Genomic DNA, 15,893 nt, shown 5'->3' with positions numbered 1-15,893 from the left:
GTTCCTGCTGCTCTAAACATTAAAATAATTATTTCACTTTCTGTTCCTCACTTCTGATTACCTTCAATGGTGTTTGTTTGTTGCAACCAGCAGGTACAAAAACTAACTTGTTTTTATTTGACTATTTTTCTGTCCTGTCTGTTTATTATCTTCCTGCATCTCCTCTCAATCCTAAAGAGAAACTGCTGCCTGGGTTCATATATATTCACCTTATGAGTTACCTTTGAACTGCAGTTCTAAAAGATCTGCCAACCGATAAAACAGCGGAGTGCTCGCTGCTTGCCGGCCGCATCAGTGATCGGTGCGTCACCGGATGACAAAGTGATGCGCCCCGCTCCACAGCGAAACGCATCAGGCACAAATACAAGACAGAAAACATTAAAGGGAATTAACCGACATGAACGATCACGTGTTAAATTAGTTTTTGAGGTGGCGACACCTGATTTGATAATGTTACTGTGGCCGTGCTCAGGACGCAGATCTACCGACCGCAAAAACAGCGGAGTGCTCGCTGCTTGCCGGCCGCATCAGTGATCGGTGCGTCACCGGAGGACAAGGTGATGCGCCCTGCTCCACAGCAGCGAAACACATCAGGCGCAAATAAAAGACAGAAAACATTAAAGAAAATGAACCGACATGAACGATCGTGTGTCAGTACCGACGCTCTGGCACAGCGTGTTGCCCCCCGAGCGCAGGGGCTTGTCACCTGCTGATAGCAGGCTGCTGTCTTTTCCGAGGGCTGCATCTTGCCAATTATCACGTGACAGCGACTAGTCGACGACAGGCATAAAAAGTCACTATAGTGAAGTCGACTAGTTCATACAACCCCTATTGCTCCCCAGTGTTCTGCAGCGCACGTTCTCTTTGAACTTGATATCAAATTTTCACCTCTTCTTCCTCTCCGCATGGTTAGTTACCCTCGCGGTCTATCACTGGCAAATCAAAAGTGAGACGATGACCCCCCCCCCGTACTTGCTTGTTACCACATTCCACCTGGCCACAATAAGAGACCGGCCATTATTCACCTCCGCCGACCCCGACACCGGCCAAAATATGAGACCCGGACGTTAATTTAATACAGGCCTGTATTAGAGGATTTACGGTATTTCTGTTTCTGTGAGAAAGTGCTTGAACATTGCACAGCATTACTGTCTGCAAGAAAATGTAATCTAGACAAAACACTTCTAAATAATTGGGACTGGCCAACCACAGCACATTTATTTAGAAAAAAAGATGTATTATTTTTATTTTTTATGTGTTTTGTAGTTTTTCCAAGATGGAATGGCGGACTGCCTCATTGACAGGCATCCAACACAGTCAAATTACAGTGCTCTATATGTTTGATGGGCCAATCATAGCACTCTGTCAGCCAATTGGGCAGGATGTACCTGCAAGTTAGCATACCAAGATGACCGCTGCTCCGTAGTGGTTCTATCACAGCGTTGTTTTGGTTTGGTGGCCCAATCACAACACTCTGTTGGTGGATGGGATGTTACTGTTATAAAGATAGCAGTGGATTGTTTGATATGGCTTTGGCATTAACTTTGGACTATTTTTGATTTAGGGTTTTCTTTGAGTCAAAAGGAGATGGATGGAGGTACTTAAGTTTATTTCGAAAAGGACGTATTTGCATCTTTTTTGACAGAGCAGTGCGGACCGCATCGTTGACTTGACATCCGTAGCGGTGAGTATGTCTGGTTGTTTGGTATCCAATAGCATGCGGAAAAAGACTGTAGATCCCACCCCGCGCTTAGAGCAGAGACTAGAAAGAGAGCTGAGATCCGTCAACAGACCGTAGACACTGCCCGAAAATTTATTGATTTATTGAATTTCTTTATTAATCTTTCAGGTGAAAAGTGAAAAACACAAGTATTCCAATGATATTACGAAAGTAATTGTATTCTAAATACCACGTTTAAAAATAGTAACTGTACCGGAATACAGTTACTCATAATTAGTATTCTAAATATGTAACGGCGGTACTAGTATTCCGGTAATCCACAACACTGAGCACAGGTTCCCATCAGGGTTGTGTCCTTTCCCCTCTGCTCTTCTCCCTGTACTCCAACAACTGCACCTCCGACCACGGGTCTGTCAAGCTAATTGAGTTTGCAGACGATACCACTGTCATCTCTGATGGGGATGAGTCTGCTTACAGAATGGTGGTTAAATGGCTGGTGTTCTGGTGCAGCCACAACAACCTGGTGCTAAATGCACAGAAGACATCGGAGGGTGTTGCAAACCTTAGGAAGCACACAGCCCCACTCCCCCATAACCTTGTCTGACACTCCCTTCTCAATTGTTGGCTCACGTTGCATCCTGGGCATCACCATCACCCAGGACCTAAAGTGGGAGCTCACCATCACCTCCATCAGTTGTTTACAAAATCCCATGCAAACTCTGCAATAAAACATACATAGGAGAAACCAGGCGCCAACTCAACACACGAACAATAGAACATAGAAAGGAGTGTGATAAAGAAACAAGTTGAAGACACAAAAGAGCAGCAAAACAAGAAGCAGAAAGTACAATAAAGAAGTCAGCCATAACAGATCACTGCATAAGAGAAAACCATGTAATGGACTGGGACAACACAAGGATCATAAACACCGAACAACAGAAATACAAAAGATGGATAAAAGAAGCTATCGAGATAAGGAGACGTGGATGTGGGACCATGAACAGGAGTTTACTCATTGGATCGCGCATGGGACTGCATCATCGGAGAGGGGAGAGCGGGCAGCAGAGGACGTTGTCGCCCTCTGCTGCCCCCGGATAAACGGAGTAGGAAGTGACGCCACCATCAGTGTCAGCCTGAGGATGTTTGCAGCCACAATAGAAACCATCAGCAAGGTAAAGAAAACCTTATCTGTGTTTAAAAAAGAACCAAAAATGGAATATGAAGACAAACACAGCAAGAACGTACAAAAGACGTCTTTGACAAGCTGTCAAAACCTGTTGCACGCGGCTGCTGACACAGCAAACGGTTCCTTCAGAACAAAGCTGACACAGCTCAGACTCCTTAAGAGTCCCTCCATAGATGCAAACAACTACCTGTTGTGACCTGGAGACAACTCGAAGACTGGTCTAGTGGTGCTGCAGTTTCTCCTATGAACGTCGGTGCCTTTGGAGTCCACGGACTTCAACACATTCCGGATCTACCCCGGGGGCCTCCGAAAGGGTACGTAGGCATGACAGACTGACTATGTCTGAATTAATACGAAGTGCACGTAGGATCCCTGAATAAACAAAGAATCCTAATTCTTCTGGTTAAACATTCAAAAATCAATCAGGTTGATATTCTATATTTATATAGAATCATCACATCCTATTGATCATAATTAAAACCCAAAATACATCTGTAGTCTAATACTACAACGGGAAGAAACCTCCAGAGGATCCTGGCTCAGTATAAGCAGCCATCCACCACGACTCACTGGGGATCGAGAAGACAGATGCACACTCATCAGAGCGTGCGCACGCATGCACGCACGCACCCCCCCACACACACACACCAAGCAATGTGTCTATGGTTACATTGTGATGTCTTAGTAAATATTCTATTTGGTGAGAGAGAAACTTTATTGTATTTATCCTAGTGGATCTATAATTGAACAGATAAACTAGTAGTAGCACATCCAACATCAAGGAAAGCAAAAAGTTATTAACAGGAGAGGGAGAATGTTTAAGTGTTTGAAACGAGCCAACAGGCTCTGTCCCCCCTTCAGGTCCTCTCTCTTTCGTTGTCAAGCACGAACTCTAATCATAAGACTGAAACTTACCAAAAACCTTTCTCTTCTCAAAGCAAACGTGTGTGTCATCAAATGTGTCTGGAGTTTACTGTGGGAAGATGTGTGTGGGTGTGTGTGAAGGTCAGTACCAAACATTCTCAACACTATTTAAGAATGGATTCATTAAATCTCTTATAATTACCCCAAAGCATAATAGTCATTCATTTGATTAAACACATTTATAATGAGCAAAATGATAATGGTTACTTTAACATTAAAATCAAGAAAAAGAAGTTTAAACTTTATGTTTTGACTTGGTCTGGGTACAACTCATGGAAACACATCTTCTGGTAGACTGCAGGTGGCTGATGTTATGGTTTCCTCCCAGACTCGCTGGCGTTCAGGTCTTAATCTGTGGGTGAAAGTTCTCAATGACCCAGCTTTGACCCAGCTGAGTCCAGCACCACCATTGTGCCAGAAAACCCATATTTCCTCACGTTACACCATAAATAATCTCTTGGTTCAGTATAAATGTATTTTAATTACTGAAATGACTTATTATGCTTTGGGTATAATAATGATTATTGTTGATGATCGGTTATGTGTGTTCAGCAAACCAGAAGGTCATCTTGCACGTTTAACCAGCCTCATTCAGAAGGGATATCCAGGGTAAAGGGTAAAACCATCACATGTCTTTACTCATGACCAAGCTTTCTGATGCTGAGAGTGGGCGTGTTCTGAGGGTTTTGTTAAAACAGAATTCCAACAGCAAAAGTTCAGTTCTTGAACCATACAAGGAGACGAGGGACGGCCGCCCGAATCTCTACTAAGCATTCTGTCACGCTGATAGAATTGTTCTGAATAAACGCACTGTAACTAGCTGACGCAAAACTCCTTCAGAGTTAAGCCAGACACTCGACACCGTGTACCCACGACATCTCTGGACCAGAGGATCGGTCCTACTCGAGTCTTCTCTACCGGACCGAGTACCCCTGAGGCTGCCAACATCCTCCTTGACCTCCGGATCCACACAGAGGGTCGTCTTGCTGGGTGAGGTAGCACACAGATGGTGTTTGATGCTGTTCTTCCTAAGAAACGACTCAGTTAGCTGCAAAACAACTTTCCACCCAGAAACACTTCTCTCGCTGAAAGAAACCTTCTGATATTCATTCACGCATCAAAAAAACTCGCATTTTCATTTTAGCTTTCATTCAGTCACAGGTTTGCCTTTAAAAAAGATTTTAATATCAAATTGTCTGTTCAAAAAATGTCATTTCTAAATTGTCATTTCAAATTGTCATTTTTAAAGTGTTAGTAATAAATTCTTAACTTTGAAAACTTGACTATTCTTTGAAATGAAACAGAATGGTGTGTATTTCTGGTTATTGAAAAAGCAAAGATTCCTTTAACTTCGGATTAAATAAACTTAAATTTAATTATCTTAAATTAAACATTAATCTTTGGATTAAAAGTAGACCAAGCTCGTTGGCATATGAACTTCTATCGAATATATAATATCCTAGATATCTATATATGATATAGCTTCTTCCGGCACTCACAGGGAACAGTCGCTTCTGCCTTTTGCTCCCTTATCTGTATTTTCCCAAGGCTCTTTTTGTCCCGTCTGCCTACAGAGCGCTTCTCTGCATTTCCTCTGCAATCACTATTTTTCAGCATGGATTTAATTAATTGGTCATTCAACGAGATTGATAAGGTTTTTTTCTACAATGAGGACGGAAGAGTTGGCTCGCGCTTGCCCTCAAGGGACACACGCAGCGGGATATATGTTCGATTCCTGGAAGAAGTGGAATATCATCTGTCTCTCTCAGCTGTCCATTGAGGACGTCGAAGATATGTGGATATTTAGCCTGATGATCGCTGGATTTCTTCTGATTGGAGTGGGAGGATATCTGGCTTTCCGTAAAATTGGGATGACGGGAGCGATTGGAGGGCGACCCGCAACCATGGACGGCACTGTCCGTGTGGATACCTCACAGACTGGGACGTTGCTCGAGGTGAATCGCAAGCTGGACAATGTCTTAACTGCGTTACCAGTGTTAGCACACAAGGTTGATATCATCTCGGAAAGGGTCACCGGACGGTGTGGAGATGTTTAATCACTGAATTGGCTTCACTGGAGGACTTGAATGATCAATACAGACTTAAGGCAGAGAGGAAAAATTATCTCTACCTGACCCAAACAAAGTTCTGTTATCAAATCTGACGCCATAAGCAGCCTTGGAGTTGCATACAATAACCCCCACGATGGAAGGAATGCAGACAAATGCTGTGAAACTCTATCCACCCACCCCCCCACCCCCCGCCTTCAGATTGTGGTCTCTAGCGAGGTCATTACGTTGAAGGAACTCTCTGCTCTCTGTGCTTCCCCATGACCTCCCTCCCACCTGCGGATTCAGCGAGAGGGTGCTCGCTGCAGAACCACAAAGGCGGAGCTGCACCATAAGGTGGAGCTGCACCAGAGTCAGCCCCGCCCATTCACGCAAACTCAGCCTAACCCACTGACTTCCGTTTTTGTTTTCAACTTTAGCGCAAACTGACCTGACCCACATGAATTACGGCCGTTACTAGTTTACAGTCGTTAATGCTATGTTCTATGCTCCAATTAAACAAGAGAAATATAACTTGCTACATGACAAAGACTGACTATATCTCGAAATGAAAAGGTTTCTTTTAGTGAATATCTGCCCACAGCCGGTCTAACAAAAGTGGTGTACGACAGCATGTCTGACATTCAAATGGGTTCTGGTAGTCTAGTGGCAAGATCGTCCATGTTAATTTTTGCTTTCCCCTCAGCTGATGCTGGTTCGATTCTCGGTGGGGTCGTCAGCAATCTATTTAGCCAGCTGAAACATTTAATTTGTTTATATTTTAGTTGTAATGTTTATTTTCAGCAAAATATTTATGTCTCTAAAAGTTCTTTGAATTTGGTCGTTCCTAAACAGCATTTTAGTTGAAACTCTGCTCACAAATGGACTCACACTGGCTAAATAAACGAATAAATAAATAAACACATTAGTCATTATATGTTAAACGGTATACCAGTAAATTGTTGTAAACATAGTACTGGCAAGTGTAGCTAGAAATGAAGAAAAGAGGTTGTAAACTACCTAAAACTTACACTACTGGGAGGCGAACCTGCGCAAAACTGCATATCAACCTGACTCCATAACCACTACACCACCACATCTGATATAAGTCATGTGGCGTTACATGTAATTGTGCTGCCCAATGTGTCTCTGAGATGGGTTGTATGATTTATTGGTGGTGTCTCAGTAGAAGTCATTTCAGAAATAATTTGTCAGAAAATTCACAGAATATCCAGATTTGAGAACCAAGACCAGACCCGCTTCGGGGAGGAGACCAAATTGAAGCTGAGATGGGAGGAAAATGCATGAATGAGGCTAAAAATGACTTTGGCGTGTTTCTTATGAGGAAATGACAATATAACATGATTAAAAGTTGCAAAAGTTAGATTTTTAATTATATGGAACCTTTACAAAAACTGTTCAATTAACTTCTCAACTCCGTCCTCAATCTTGCATTTTTTTAGCTATAACACCCTCTTTGGTTCCAGAAAGCTATCAAGTCTGACAACTGGAAGGAATTGGACTGACTCTGATGGAATGGGCGGGGCTGATTATGGAATGGGCGGGGCTGACTCTGGTGCAGCTCCACCTTCTGGTGCAGCTCCGCCTTTGTGGTTCTGCAGCGAGCACCACTTGGATTCAGCTGGTTGAGCGCCACACAGGCAGCCCCCGCTGAGGAAACCAGGATCCCAGCCTCTCCCTCCTACCTACCGGGTCTCATGTTGTGAACTGTGACGTTCGTGCTTACATGTCGGGTGTTTTTTTGCATTAGAGTGCTACACCCTGCTGGTGTAACCCTGTTAATGCCTTTTTTTCTCCCTCCCCTTAACGTTCCTCATATATTCCCTCATTCATCTACAAAAGGAGCGCCGTCATGGCTGCTCCCATGGTCTGCCTGTATCTGTCCTGTCTATATGTGTGTGTGTAACCTTGGTCAGGTTGTACTATGGAGTCAAGTTCCTATGCTCTGATCTGGAGCGCTGGCAATAAAATTCATTCCGATTCTGATGATAGAAGCTTCATTGTTAACTCGTTTGGATCTTTTCTCAGAATCTAACAAAGCTGATAGCAAACAGTGTTGATTCTAGTATGTAGTTAAACCCGCTACATTTTTAATTACTTTTTTACTTTTTCAAAGTATGGAAAACCCAATTTAACGGCTGTAAAGAAACCAGTGAAACCTGACATTTTTTCCAAGTAGAGTTTGTTGGTAAAATACTTGAACTTCGTATGGCTTTTTCAGTTTGCTCAGTGATTAAATAGTCCAAAAAACAACAACTGGGCTTCTGTTAATCCAAGTTTTATTCAAAGAGCAAAAATTCAGGCTTTTCTGCTTTGTATACATTTTTTACTCTTTAGCTTCTAACCAAATTTCAATGTTATATAGATGAGTGTCTTATTTGTTCTGTATCTTTTCAATTATATTTTGCTGGGGGTGGGGATGAGAAGGGGGTTGTTGTCATCTAAATTATATACATTATATGATGTATATTTATAAGATACTGCTGTAATCTAAAGCGCTTTGAGTCCTCTGACTCTCAAAGACGCTGTACAAGTACAGGCCATTTATCATTTGTTGCACAAAATGCTACTGATTGGCTCCAGAGACAAAGTTTTTCTATCACAAACTGAAGCAAACCTGAAACAGTACCCTGCTGAACCCCAAAACAGCAGGCCATTAGCATTTCAAATTGTCTGGCTTTAAGAATGGCATTTTAAATTCTCATCATGAATGTTTATTGAAACACAATTGAAAAATGTTTCACTTTATTGCATCACTCATCAGAAACTTCTGTCTTCCTTGTTTACTACAAAAGCACCCGCAAGATTTCCGAATCATAGACACTACTCTTAATAGTAAGTAGATTAATATACATTTCAACAAAACATATAATACAGTGGTGAGATTTCAGAAAATATATGAATTATTTCAATTTATAGAGTGAAGTATGCTTGCAGAAAATTTGAAAAAGTCAGGTAAACATAAAAACTTACTGATGAATAATTTTAATTTAGAATAACATTTTAATTATTTGCAACAAAGATAAAACTAATATCACTGAGTTCAGAGAACAAAAATGGGAAACAAGTTTAGCACAGATTACCCAGAATAATTCAAGCTTTTCTAGTTTGTTTTTAAATCAACCCTCACATTATCATTGTAATCAACTAGAGCATGAAGATAAAAAGTCCCAGCAGCAGGTTGAGAATGCCCATTTGTACATTAGATGCATCACTGGTGGTGGTTGCTGTGGTGGCAGATATTGGTGTTGTAGTGATTGATGCAGTGGTTGGAGTAGTAGCTGTGGTTGGTGTAGTGGTTGGAGTAGTAGCTGTGGTTGGTGTAGTGGTTGGAGTAGTAGCTGTGGTTGGTGCTGTGGTTGGTGTAGTTGTTGGAGTAGTAGTTGTGGTTGGTGGTGTTGTAGTTGTAGTTGTTGGTGTAGTGGTTGGAGTAGTAGTTGTGGTTGGTGTAGTAGTTGGCGGTGCTGTGGTTGTAGTTGTTGGTGTAGTGGTTGGAGTAGTAGTTGTGGTTGGTGGTGTTGTAGTTGTTGGTGTAGTGGTTGAAGTAGTAGTTGTGGTTGGTGTAGTAGTTGGTGTAGTAGTTGGTGTTGTAGTTGGTGGTGCTGTGGTTGTTGGACTATTACACAAACTGCTTCCACAGCAGCTTGGTCCACTTGTGATGGTCCCAACATTTGACATAAAGGGAAGGCTTCCCAAACTTGCAGCAGCTGCACATGTATTTGGAGAGATGCAGCCGAGCACTGGAACTGTGCTAGATCCACTGGTAACTGGGGGGTGGGAAGAAGATTCTTAATTCCACAATCTTTTAAAATAATAGAGTCAAGGAAGGGAAGTTTTCTTCCCCAAGATACTGATTGGGAAAACTCACCAGTTGCAGAAAAACAGTTCGTCTCTGGTCCTTTACAAGACAATGGAGAACAAGTCCCAGTGCTGCTGCAAGATATGCACTGGATGCCATTAGTGGTTTGAGCAGTGGGAGCTAAAACACACAAGAAAACAAAACAAAAGTTTTCAAAACAAAGAAAAGAGAAAATCACAAAACTTTTTTATTTCTGTTTGTTGAAACATACGAGCTAGCGTGTTCGAGTTACAGCCGTCAGTGTTGCAGCATTCAGCAGATGCAAGTGCACCTGCACCGGCAACTTCAGTTGAAAAGGTTGAACTGCCTACAGCTGGACACAGAGAGGATTGTGCACAAGCCTTGTAGATTTGTGTTCCTGTTGATCCAGCTGAAGTGGCTGTAAAGTCAACATAGTTTATTAATAACGACTTAAAATTGATCAAATATTTCCACACAAGTACTGAATTATGTATAAAAACGTAAGAAGTGTACCTTGAATATTAGCAGTAATACACATCGTTTCCGATGCACATGTCTGCAATACTGTGGATGAACACGCCTGATCTGAGCAGCTCTGACATTGCAGGGCTTTGGCTAAAAATATAATAAATAAATAAATAAACAAAAAAATCATTGTAACTCTAACCAGATACAACACAGGTTTCATGGTAAAGTACGTGTAAGGGAGCACCGGTAGCTTAACCAAGGAGAAAATTCAATCTTTTTTTATGACAATTTAGTCTGATGTCCCGTTTTTTTTATTTGTTTTGTAACCGAGAAAAAAAGTTAAGCTGACCAGATTTTCAGAACATTTAGCATTATCTGCTTAAAATGATTCACATGGCTGAATCTTATTTTTAGATCTCATACAATTACAGAAAATTCTATTAGAATTCTTTTTCTGAAGTGAATTACGAGTAAAATAAAACAACTTACAAGTAGAAACAAATGTGGAAGTATCATTTTTACCTGTGCAGGCGAGCGTCCAGATGAGAGTCAAAGAAAAAAGCAGCTTCATTCTGATGCTCAGGTGTGTTCTTCTGGACTCTGAATAAAAAGTCTGAAGCTTCGCTTCTCTTTTTATACTTCATTAGTGACCTCACTGGTTGGGTGTGTGCTCCTGTTTTGCAGCATCATGAGAAAACCTTACTCCTCTTCTTGTCGAAGTATTCATAAAATAAGTGAGCACACCCTAACACACCTTTAGATTCTCCCTGAACGTATAATTATAACGAGTCATTGACCTAAGCAAATGCCTTGTCGTGCTCACTAGCTGCCTCTCCAGAACAGGCTCTACTGAAATAGTTTTTACCCTTTTCTTATTACTTTAGGTGTTGTCCTTGACCTTTCCAGGTCTGGTGAAACCAGAAACCAGTCCGACAATCTCTAAAAAATTCAGACTTTGTTTACAAAGTTTCTTCTTCACCACAAACACTCACAAATGTGAAGATTTTATTACATTAAATTTACTCTTTTTGTGTATTTTAGTCTTATATTCAGTTTTGGTAGTTTAGCATGAAATTATATTAAATCAGATTTGTGAGGTATATTCAGAAGTGATGAAGAGAATCAAAGAGTCAGATAAGTGAGGTTGTTACACGGAAACTGTCCTTGGTGACCACAGAGACCAGACTTGATCAGCACAGGTGATGGAGAGGTGGAAAAAAACTTTTACGATCCCATGGGTCGCAGACAAATTTCTTAACTAAAAACCATGTTACGAGTTTTAAAACAGTTGGAGAGTGTGTCTAATTTTCTGGGTCTTCCAAGAAATGTGTCTGGTTTAGCAAAACAAAAGAAATAAAAAGAAACTTTTGAAGTTTCATCAAAGTTTTTCAGGTATTATCAGCAAGAACATTTTGATTTAGAAAACCAACTTCCTCAACAAGTGTCTCCACCTTAAGTCGTTGAGAATGGAAGCCATTTTTTTCTTTTATGGCCCTCACAGGCTCTATTATTTCATACTTTTTAAACCAGAGTTGGAATGTGGTGCTGAAGGTTGCACCATCTCACCTGCACAAACACCAGTTTTTAAAGTAAAAGTTTTGTGCATTAAATAGCAAATTTAAACTTAATTTATTGTAAAATGTTTATTTAAACAACATCAAGGTAAGAATTGTGAATTACAGAAGTCAACAAATGAAAACATGAGCAGAGAATTTTTGTTTGTTTAAATAAATCACGCAATCGTCCTGTTTTTGTACAGGGATGGAACGGGAGTTACACGGGAACCAGACTCTGGAGGGCAGGTCATTTTGCCCTGGCTTCACCTTTCTGGCAGCAAGTGTGTGTGTGTGTGTGTGTGTGTGTGTGTGTGTGTGTGTGTGTGTGTGTGTGTGTGTGTGTGTGTGTGTGTGTGTGTGTCAGTTGTCAGACATTTGTATAGCGGGGTGGGCAATCCTGGTCCTGGAGGGCCACTTTCCAACATGCTTTAGTGGTTTCCCTGCTTTGACACACTGATTTTAATCAGCAGGTGATTAACAGGCTTCTGCAGACCTTCATAATGGCGATTCAACTTTTAAATCAATTGTGGTGAGCAGGGAAACAACTAAAACATGCTGGATAGCGGCCCTCGAGGATCGGAGTTGCCCAGCCCTAGCTCCTGGGGGACAACTTATAAGGTTCAGTCCCTTTCCCAGTGGTACTCTGGCATGTGGCTTGCAGGGAGCTGGTACCGAACCACATTCAGCTACAGTTGAACCTTCAGTGGCCCACTGAAACCTGTCTAAAAGCACAATACACTGAAAAACACCGATCCCTGCCTTGCTGCAAGTTGAACTTTAGGCTAAGTGTGGGTGTGTTACTCACTTTATCCCTGAAAGAATTAGCATGTACACATCTGCTTCTGAAAATGAACAAACTGGGAGAGTGGCTCCAACAGATAAAGAGAGAACACTCCTGTCCAGAAAAGCACAGCTCTAGGACAACCACGATCCTGCAAAGAACTCTTGCTCTCTCTGCATCAAGCTGCCTCCATGATTCAGGAAACATTTCTCTCATTTGCAATTGGTCAAAGAGCAAATGGAAAAGTCCCAAACCCAGTTTTAATTCTCCAAGATTTCCCGAACTTTCTAATTTTGTTTTTGGTTACTGGTTCTTTGTAATGCATCTGCATTTAGAGGATAACTCCTAAAACCATCTGTAGCAAGTGGCAGGCACATCTAGAAATGTCTTATTGATATTTGCACAGTGATCTCTAGATTCCATTTTCTCAGCATCCCTGTTTCTCTACAATTAGCATTTTCATCTTTTATTCCCTCAAGCATAGCATTTAGAATTTGTCTTCCTAATGCAAATCCCGTCTGCTTTTAACATTCCTGTTTTGTCTTGTGCAAGTAGCAGGATGTTTTTCAGACTGTGTGTTGGGTGGTGGGAATTAAAGCAGCAAAGACTGGATTAACCACTAATGCTGTTGGCTTAACTTGTTTTAAGAACACCATTTCTAAAACTGTTAGGTAGCGGCTAACAGAACCTGCTACGGAGCGGACATTGCTGCATCGGTGATGTCGCACCCTAGGAATGGGGTTACACTCGATACTTCCTTAGAGGCAAAACGAAATTGAAGAAGGAGCTCAACTGTGTGAGAAGCTTGTAAGAAATCAGAAAGGGTGGTTGAGCAGGACATTTTACAGTCTTTGCAACAATTTAGAGCGAACACTAAAATGTGTCACAAAGGCTTTGTTTACTCAGCAGGGAAAAGCGACCAAATGTATTTCTTTTTCTGCCTAAGTTTCTTTTTTATCAGTTTAAACAGTGAAAAGCAAATTTCCTGCATTCCTGTGCATTTTAACAGTTAGTTGAAATAAGTAATTTAGTCCTCATATTCTCAATCGGGACCATGAAAGCGATTGGTCTGGCCACCTAGGGATTAACAAAACCTATAATGCTATCCTACGCCACTTCTTTTGGCCCGGTCTGAAACAAAGTGTTTCTGAATTTTGTCGTAGCTGTGCTACTTGTCAGACAGTAGGGAACCTGAATCAAAGGTTCAACCTGTACCTTTGTGCCCAACTCCGGTGGTTTCTACGCCCTTCGATCATATTCTTATACGTAGACTGCGTGGGGCCTCTTCCTCCATCCCGGTCTGGACGCAAATATCTATTGACCCTCATGTGTTCTGCAACTCGCTTCCCAGAAGCTATTCCTCTACCCTCCATTTCAACCAAAAATGTAATAGAAGCGTTAACTGGGTTATTTTCGGTTTCCGGGTTGCCCAAGGTCATACAATCAGATCAAGGGACACATTTAACATCGTGGATCTTCTCCCAGTTAGCTAAAACACTGAACATTAAACATGTAACCTCGTCTAGTTACCATCCCAAAAGTCAGGGTGTGATAGAAAGATGGCACCCAACTTTAAAGAGTATGCTACGGAAGCACTGCGTTTCCTCGGGCCGCTTGTGGGAAGAAGGTCTTCCCTTTGTTTTGTTTGCTGCCAGGGATGCCGTACAGGATTCCACTGGTTTCAGCCCGCATCAACTAGTGTTTGGTCATGGACCTAGAGACCTGCTGAAGGCTTTAAAGGAAAAGTTTCTCTGGCCTGTTCCTCTGGCTGGGTCCAGTTTACCCTCTTATGTAAACACCTTTCAGAGAAGACCTAAAGAAGCTAACCAATTAGCCCAGAAGCATCTGAGGACGGCAAAAGCCTCCATAAAGGCTCGTTTTGACCTAAAGTCTCGCTCTAGAGATCTCCAAGTAGGAGACCAAGTCCTTGAATCTCACAATGGATACATTGTTATCTCCAAAGTTTGAGGGCCCCTTTGACGTTGTGCCAAAATTAGATGACAGCAACTATGTTATAAAGACCCCTCTGATGCACTGGAAAACCAAGGTTTGTCACATCAACCGCCTTAAGTTGTTCTGTGCTAGAGACTCCTGCCCCTCTCAGTCAGGGGTTGTGGCCACTACTGTGGTTCTCCACCTAAGGACCCTGATGTGTCCTGTCGCGCCTCCGCTGTGGGTCCTCCTACGGACTCCCCGATTGTGCAATTCGGAAGCAATGAAAAATTTACATGACAGCCTAACTCATCTTTCACTTTCCCAGCAGGTTGAGCTAAAAGATGTAATTCACTCATTTCCTGAACTGTTCTCGGATGTCCCGTCACAGACCCATCTCACAGCCCATGACATCACTCTTTCAGACACAACACCCGTGCGTATGTACCCCTACCGAGCCAGCCCACATAAGCGGGAGTTAATGAAAAAGGAAGTGGAGTATCTACTTGAGAATGGCCTGACAAAACCTAGCACTAGCTCCTGGAGTTCTCCCCGTTTGTTGGAGAACAAACCCGACGGTACCTATAGGTTCGTCACCGATTACCGTAAGTTAAATGCCACGACTGTCCCAGATGCGTTCCCGCTGCCTTGTGTCGATGACTGCATAGATAGTGTGGGGGCCGCCTCTTTTGTTACCCGACTCGACCTCCTGAAGGGTTATTGGCAGGTACCATTGACCCAGTTTGCCTCTAAGGTGTCAGCTTTTGTAACTCCAGACAACCTCTTGCAATACACTGTTCTGCCTTTTGGTTTAAGGAACGCTCCTGCTACATTTCAGAGACTCGTGAACCAGGTTCTGGGTGATGTTCCTCACTGCAGTGCATATTTGGATGATGAATAGATGGCTGTGAACAAGACTTTAGAGTTTTTAACTCGTTTTTTCGCCACATTAAAAGGACGCACCCTCTGTATTTGATCAATGGAAGCCCACCAGAAGGACCGAGGAACCCCACAACATCCCACTCATTAGGGTTTGAAAATTTTGGTGTTTCCGTTTTTTCTAACTGCAGTACTGCTGCAACATCCAGCAGCAATTTGGAGATATTGGCAGGTGCATCTTTACTTGAAGTGCAGGAGCCTCACATTACGGCCTGCCCGGTCACGGTAAAACTATCTTTAATAAAATTTATTTTGGCTTCTGGTGACAGATGCACACCTAACTCGTATTTTAATCATATATTACCATTACAAAATGTTTCTGGATTTTTGACCTGGAGTGTGTCGACATTGCACAATATTGTACTTTCTCAATATTTCTCCTCACGCTTATCCTCACTAAGCATGTTGCGCTTGCACTTTCTTAAAATAATACTTTAATACAGGGGCGGATTAAGGACTGAAGAACATCCGGGGCTTAACACACGCACACACACACACGTGTGCGCGCGCGCACACACACACACGTGACACGCACTA

The 15,893-nt window shown here is 42.2% G+C and overlaps 1 protein-coding gene across 1 annotated transcript; it reads right to left on the bottom strand.

The window, feature by feature from the left end:
- Positions 1-8,122: 8,122 nt before the first annotated feature.
- LOC139072305 (threonine-rich protein-like) lies at positions 8,123-10,748 on the bottom strand. The gene is made up of 5 exons (XM_070555952.1): positions 10,671-10,748; positions 10,194-10,295; positions 9,931-10,098; positions 9,729-9,839; positions 8,123-9,627 (listed from the first exon to the last, which is right to left on the bottom strand). Exons 1-5 carry the CDS (start codon positions 10,717-10,719, stop codon positions 9,008-9,010), a joined length of 1,050 nt encoding a protein of 349 aa, XP_070412053.1. The 5' UTR covers positions 10,720-10,748; the 3' UTR covers positions 8,123-9,007.
- Between the last annotated feature and the right edge of the window lie 5,145 nt (positions 10,749-15,893).

This window comes from Nothobranchius furzeri, chromosome 10 (assembly GCF_043380555.1).
Source record: "Nothobranchius furzeri strain GRZ-AD chromosome 10, NfurGRZ-RIMD1, whole genome shotgun sequence".
NCBI lineage: Eukaryota > Metazoa > Chordata > Actinopteri > Cyprinodontiformes > Nothobranchiidae > Nothobranchius > Nothobranchius furzeri.
This window is presented reverse-complemented; position numbering and strand designations above follow the sequence as displayed.

What these genes read in the sequence shown, in the direction of transcription:
- LOC139072305 (XM_070555952.1), bottom strand. Translation starts at nt 10,719, where the DNA reads ATGAAGCTGCTTTTTTCTTTGACTCTCATCTGGACGCTCGCCTGCACA. An exon ending in TATTACTGCTAATATTCAAG is followed by an intron (nt 10,099 to 10,193) that starts GTACACTTCTTA and finishes TTGACTTTACAG; the next exon opens with CCACTTCAGCTGGATCAACA. An exon ending in GAACTGTTTTTCTGCAACTG is followed by an intron (nt 9,628 to 9,728) that starts GTGAGTTTTCCC and finishes CCCACCCCCCAG; the next exon opens with TTACCAGTGGATCTAGCACA.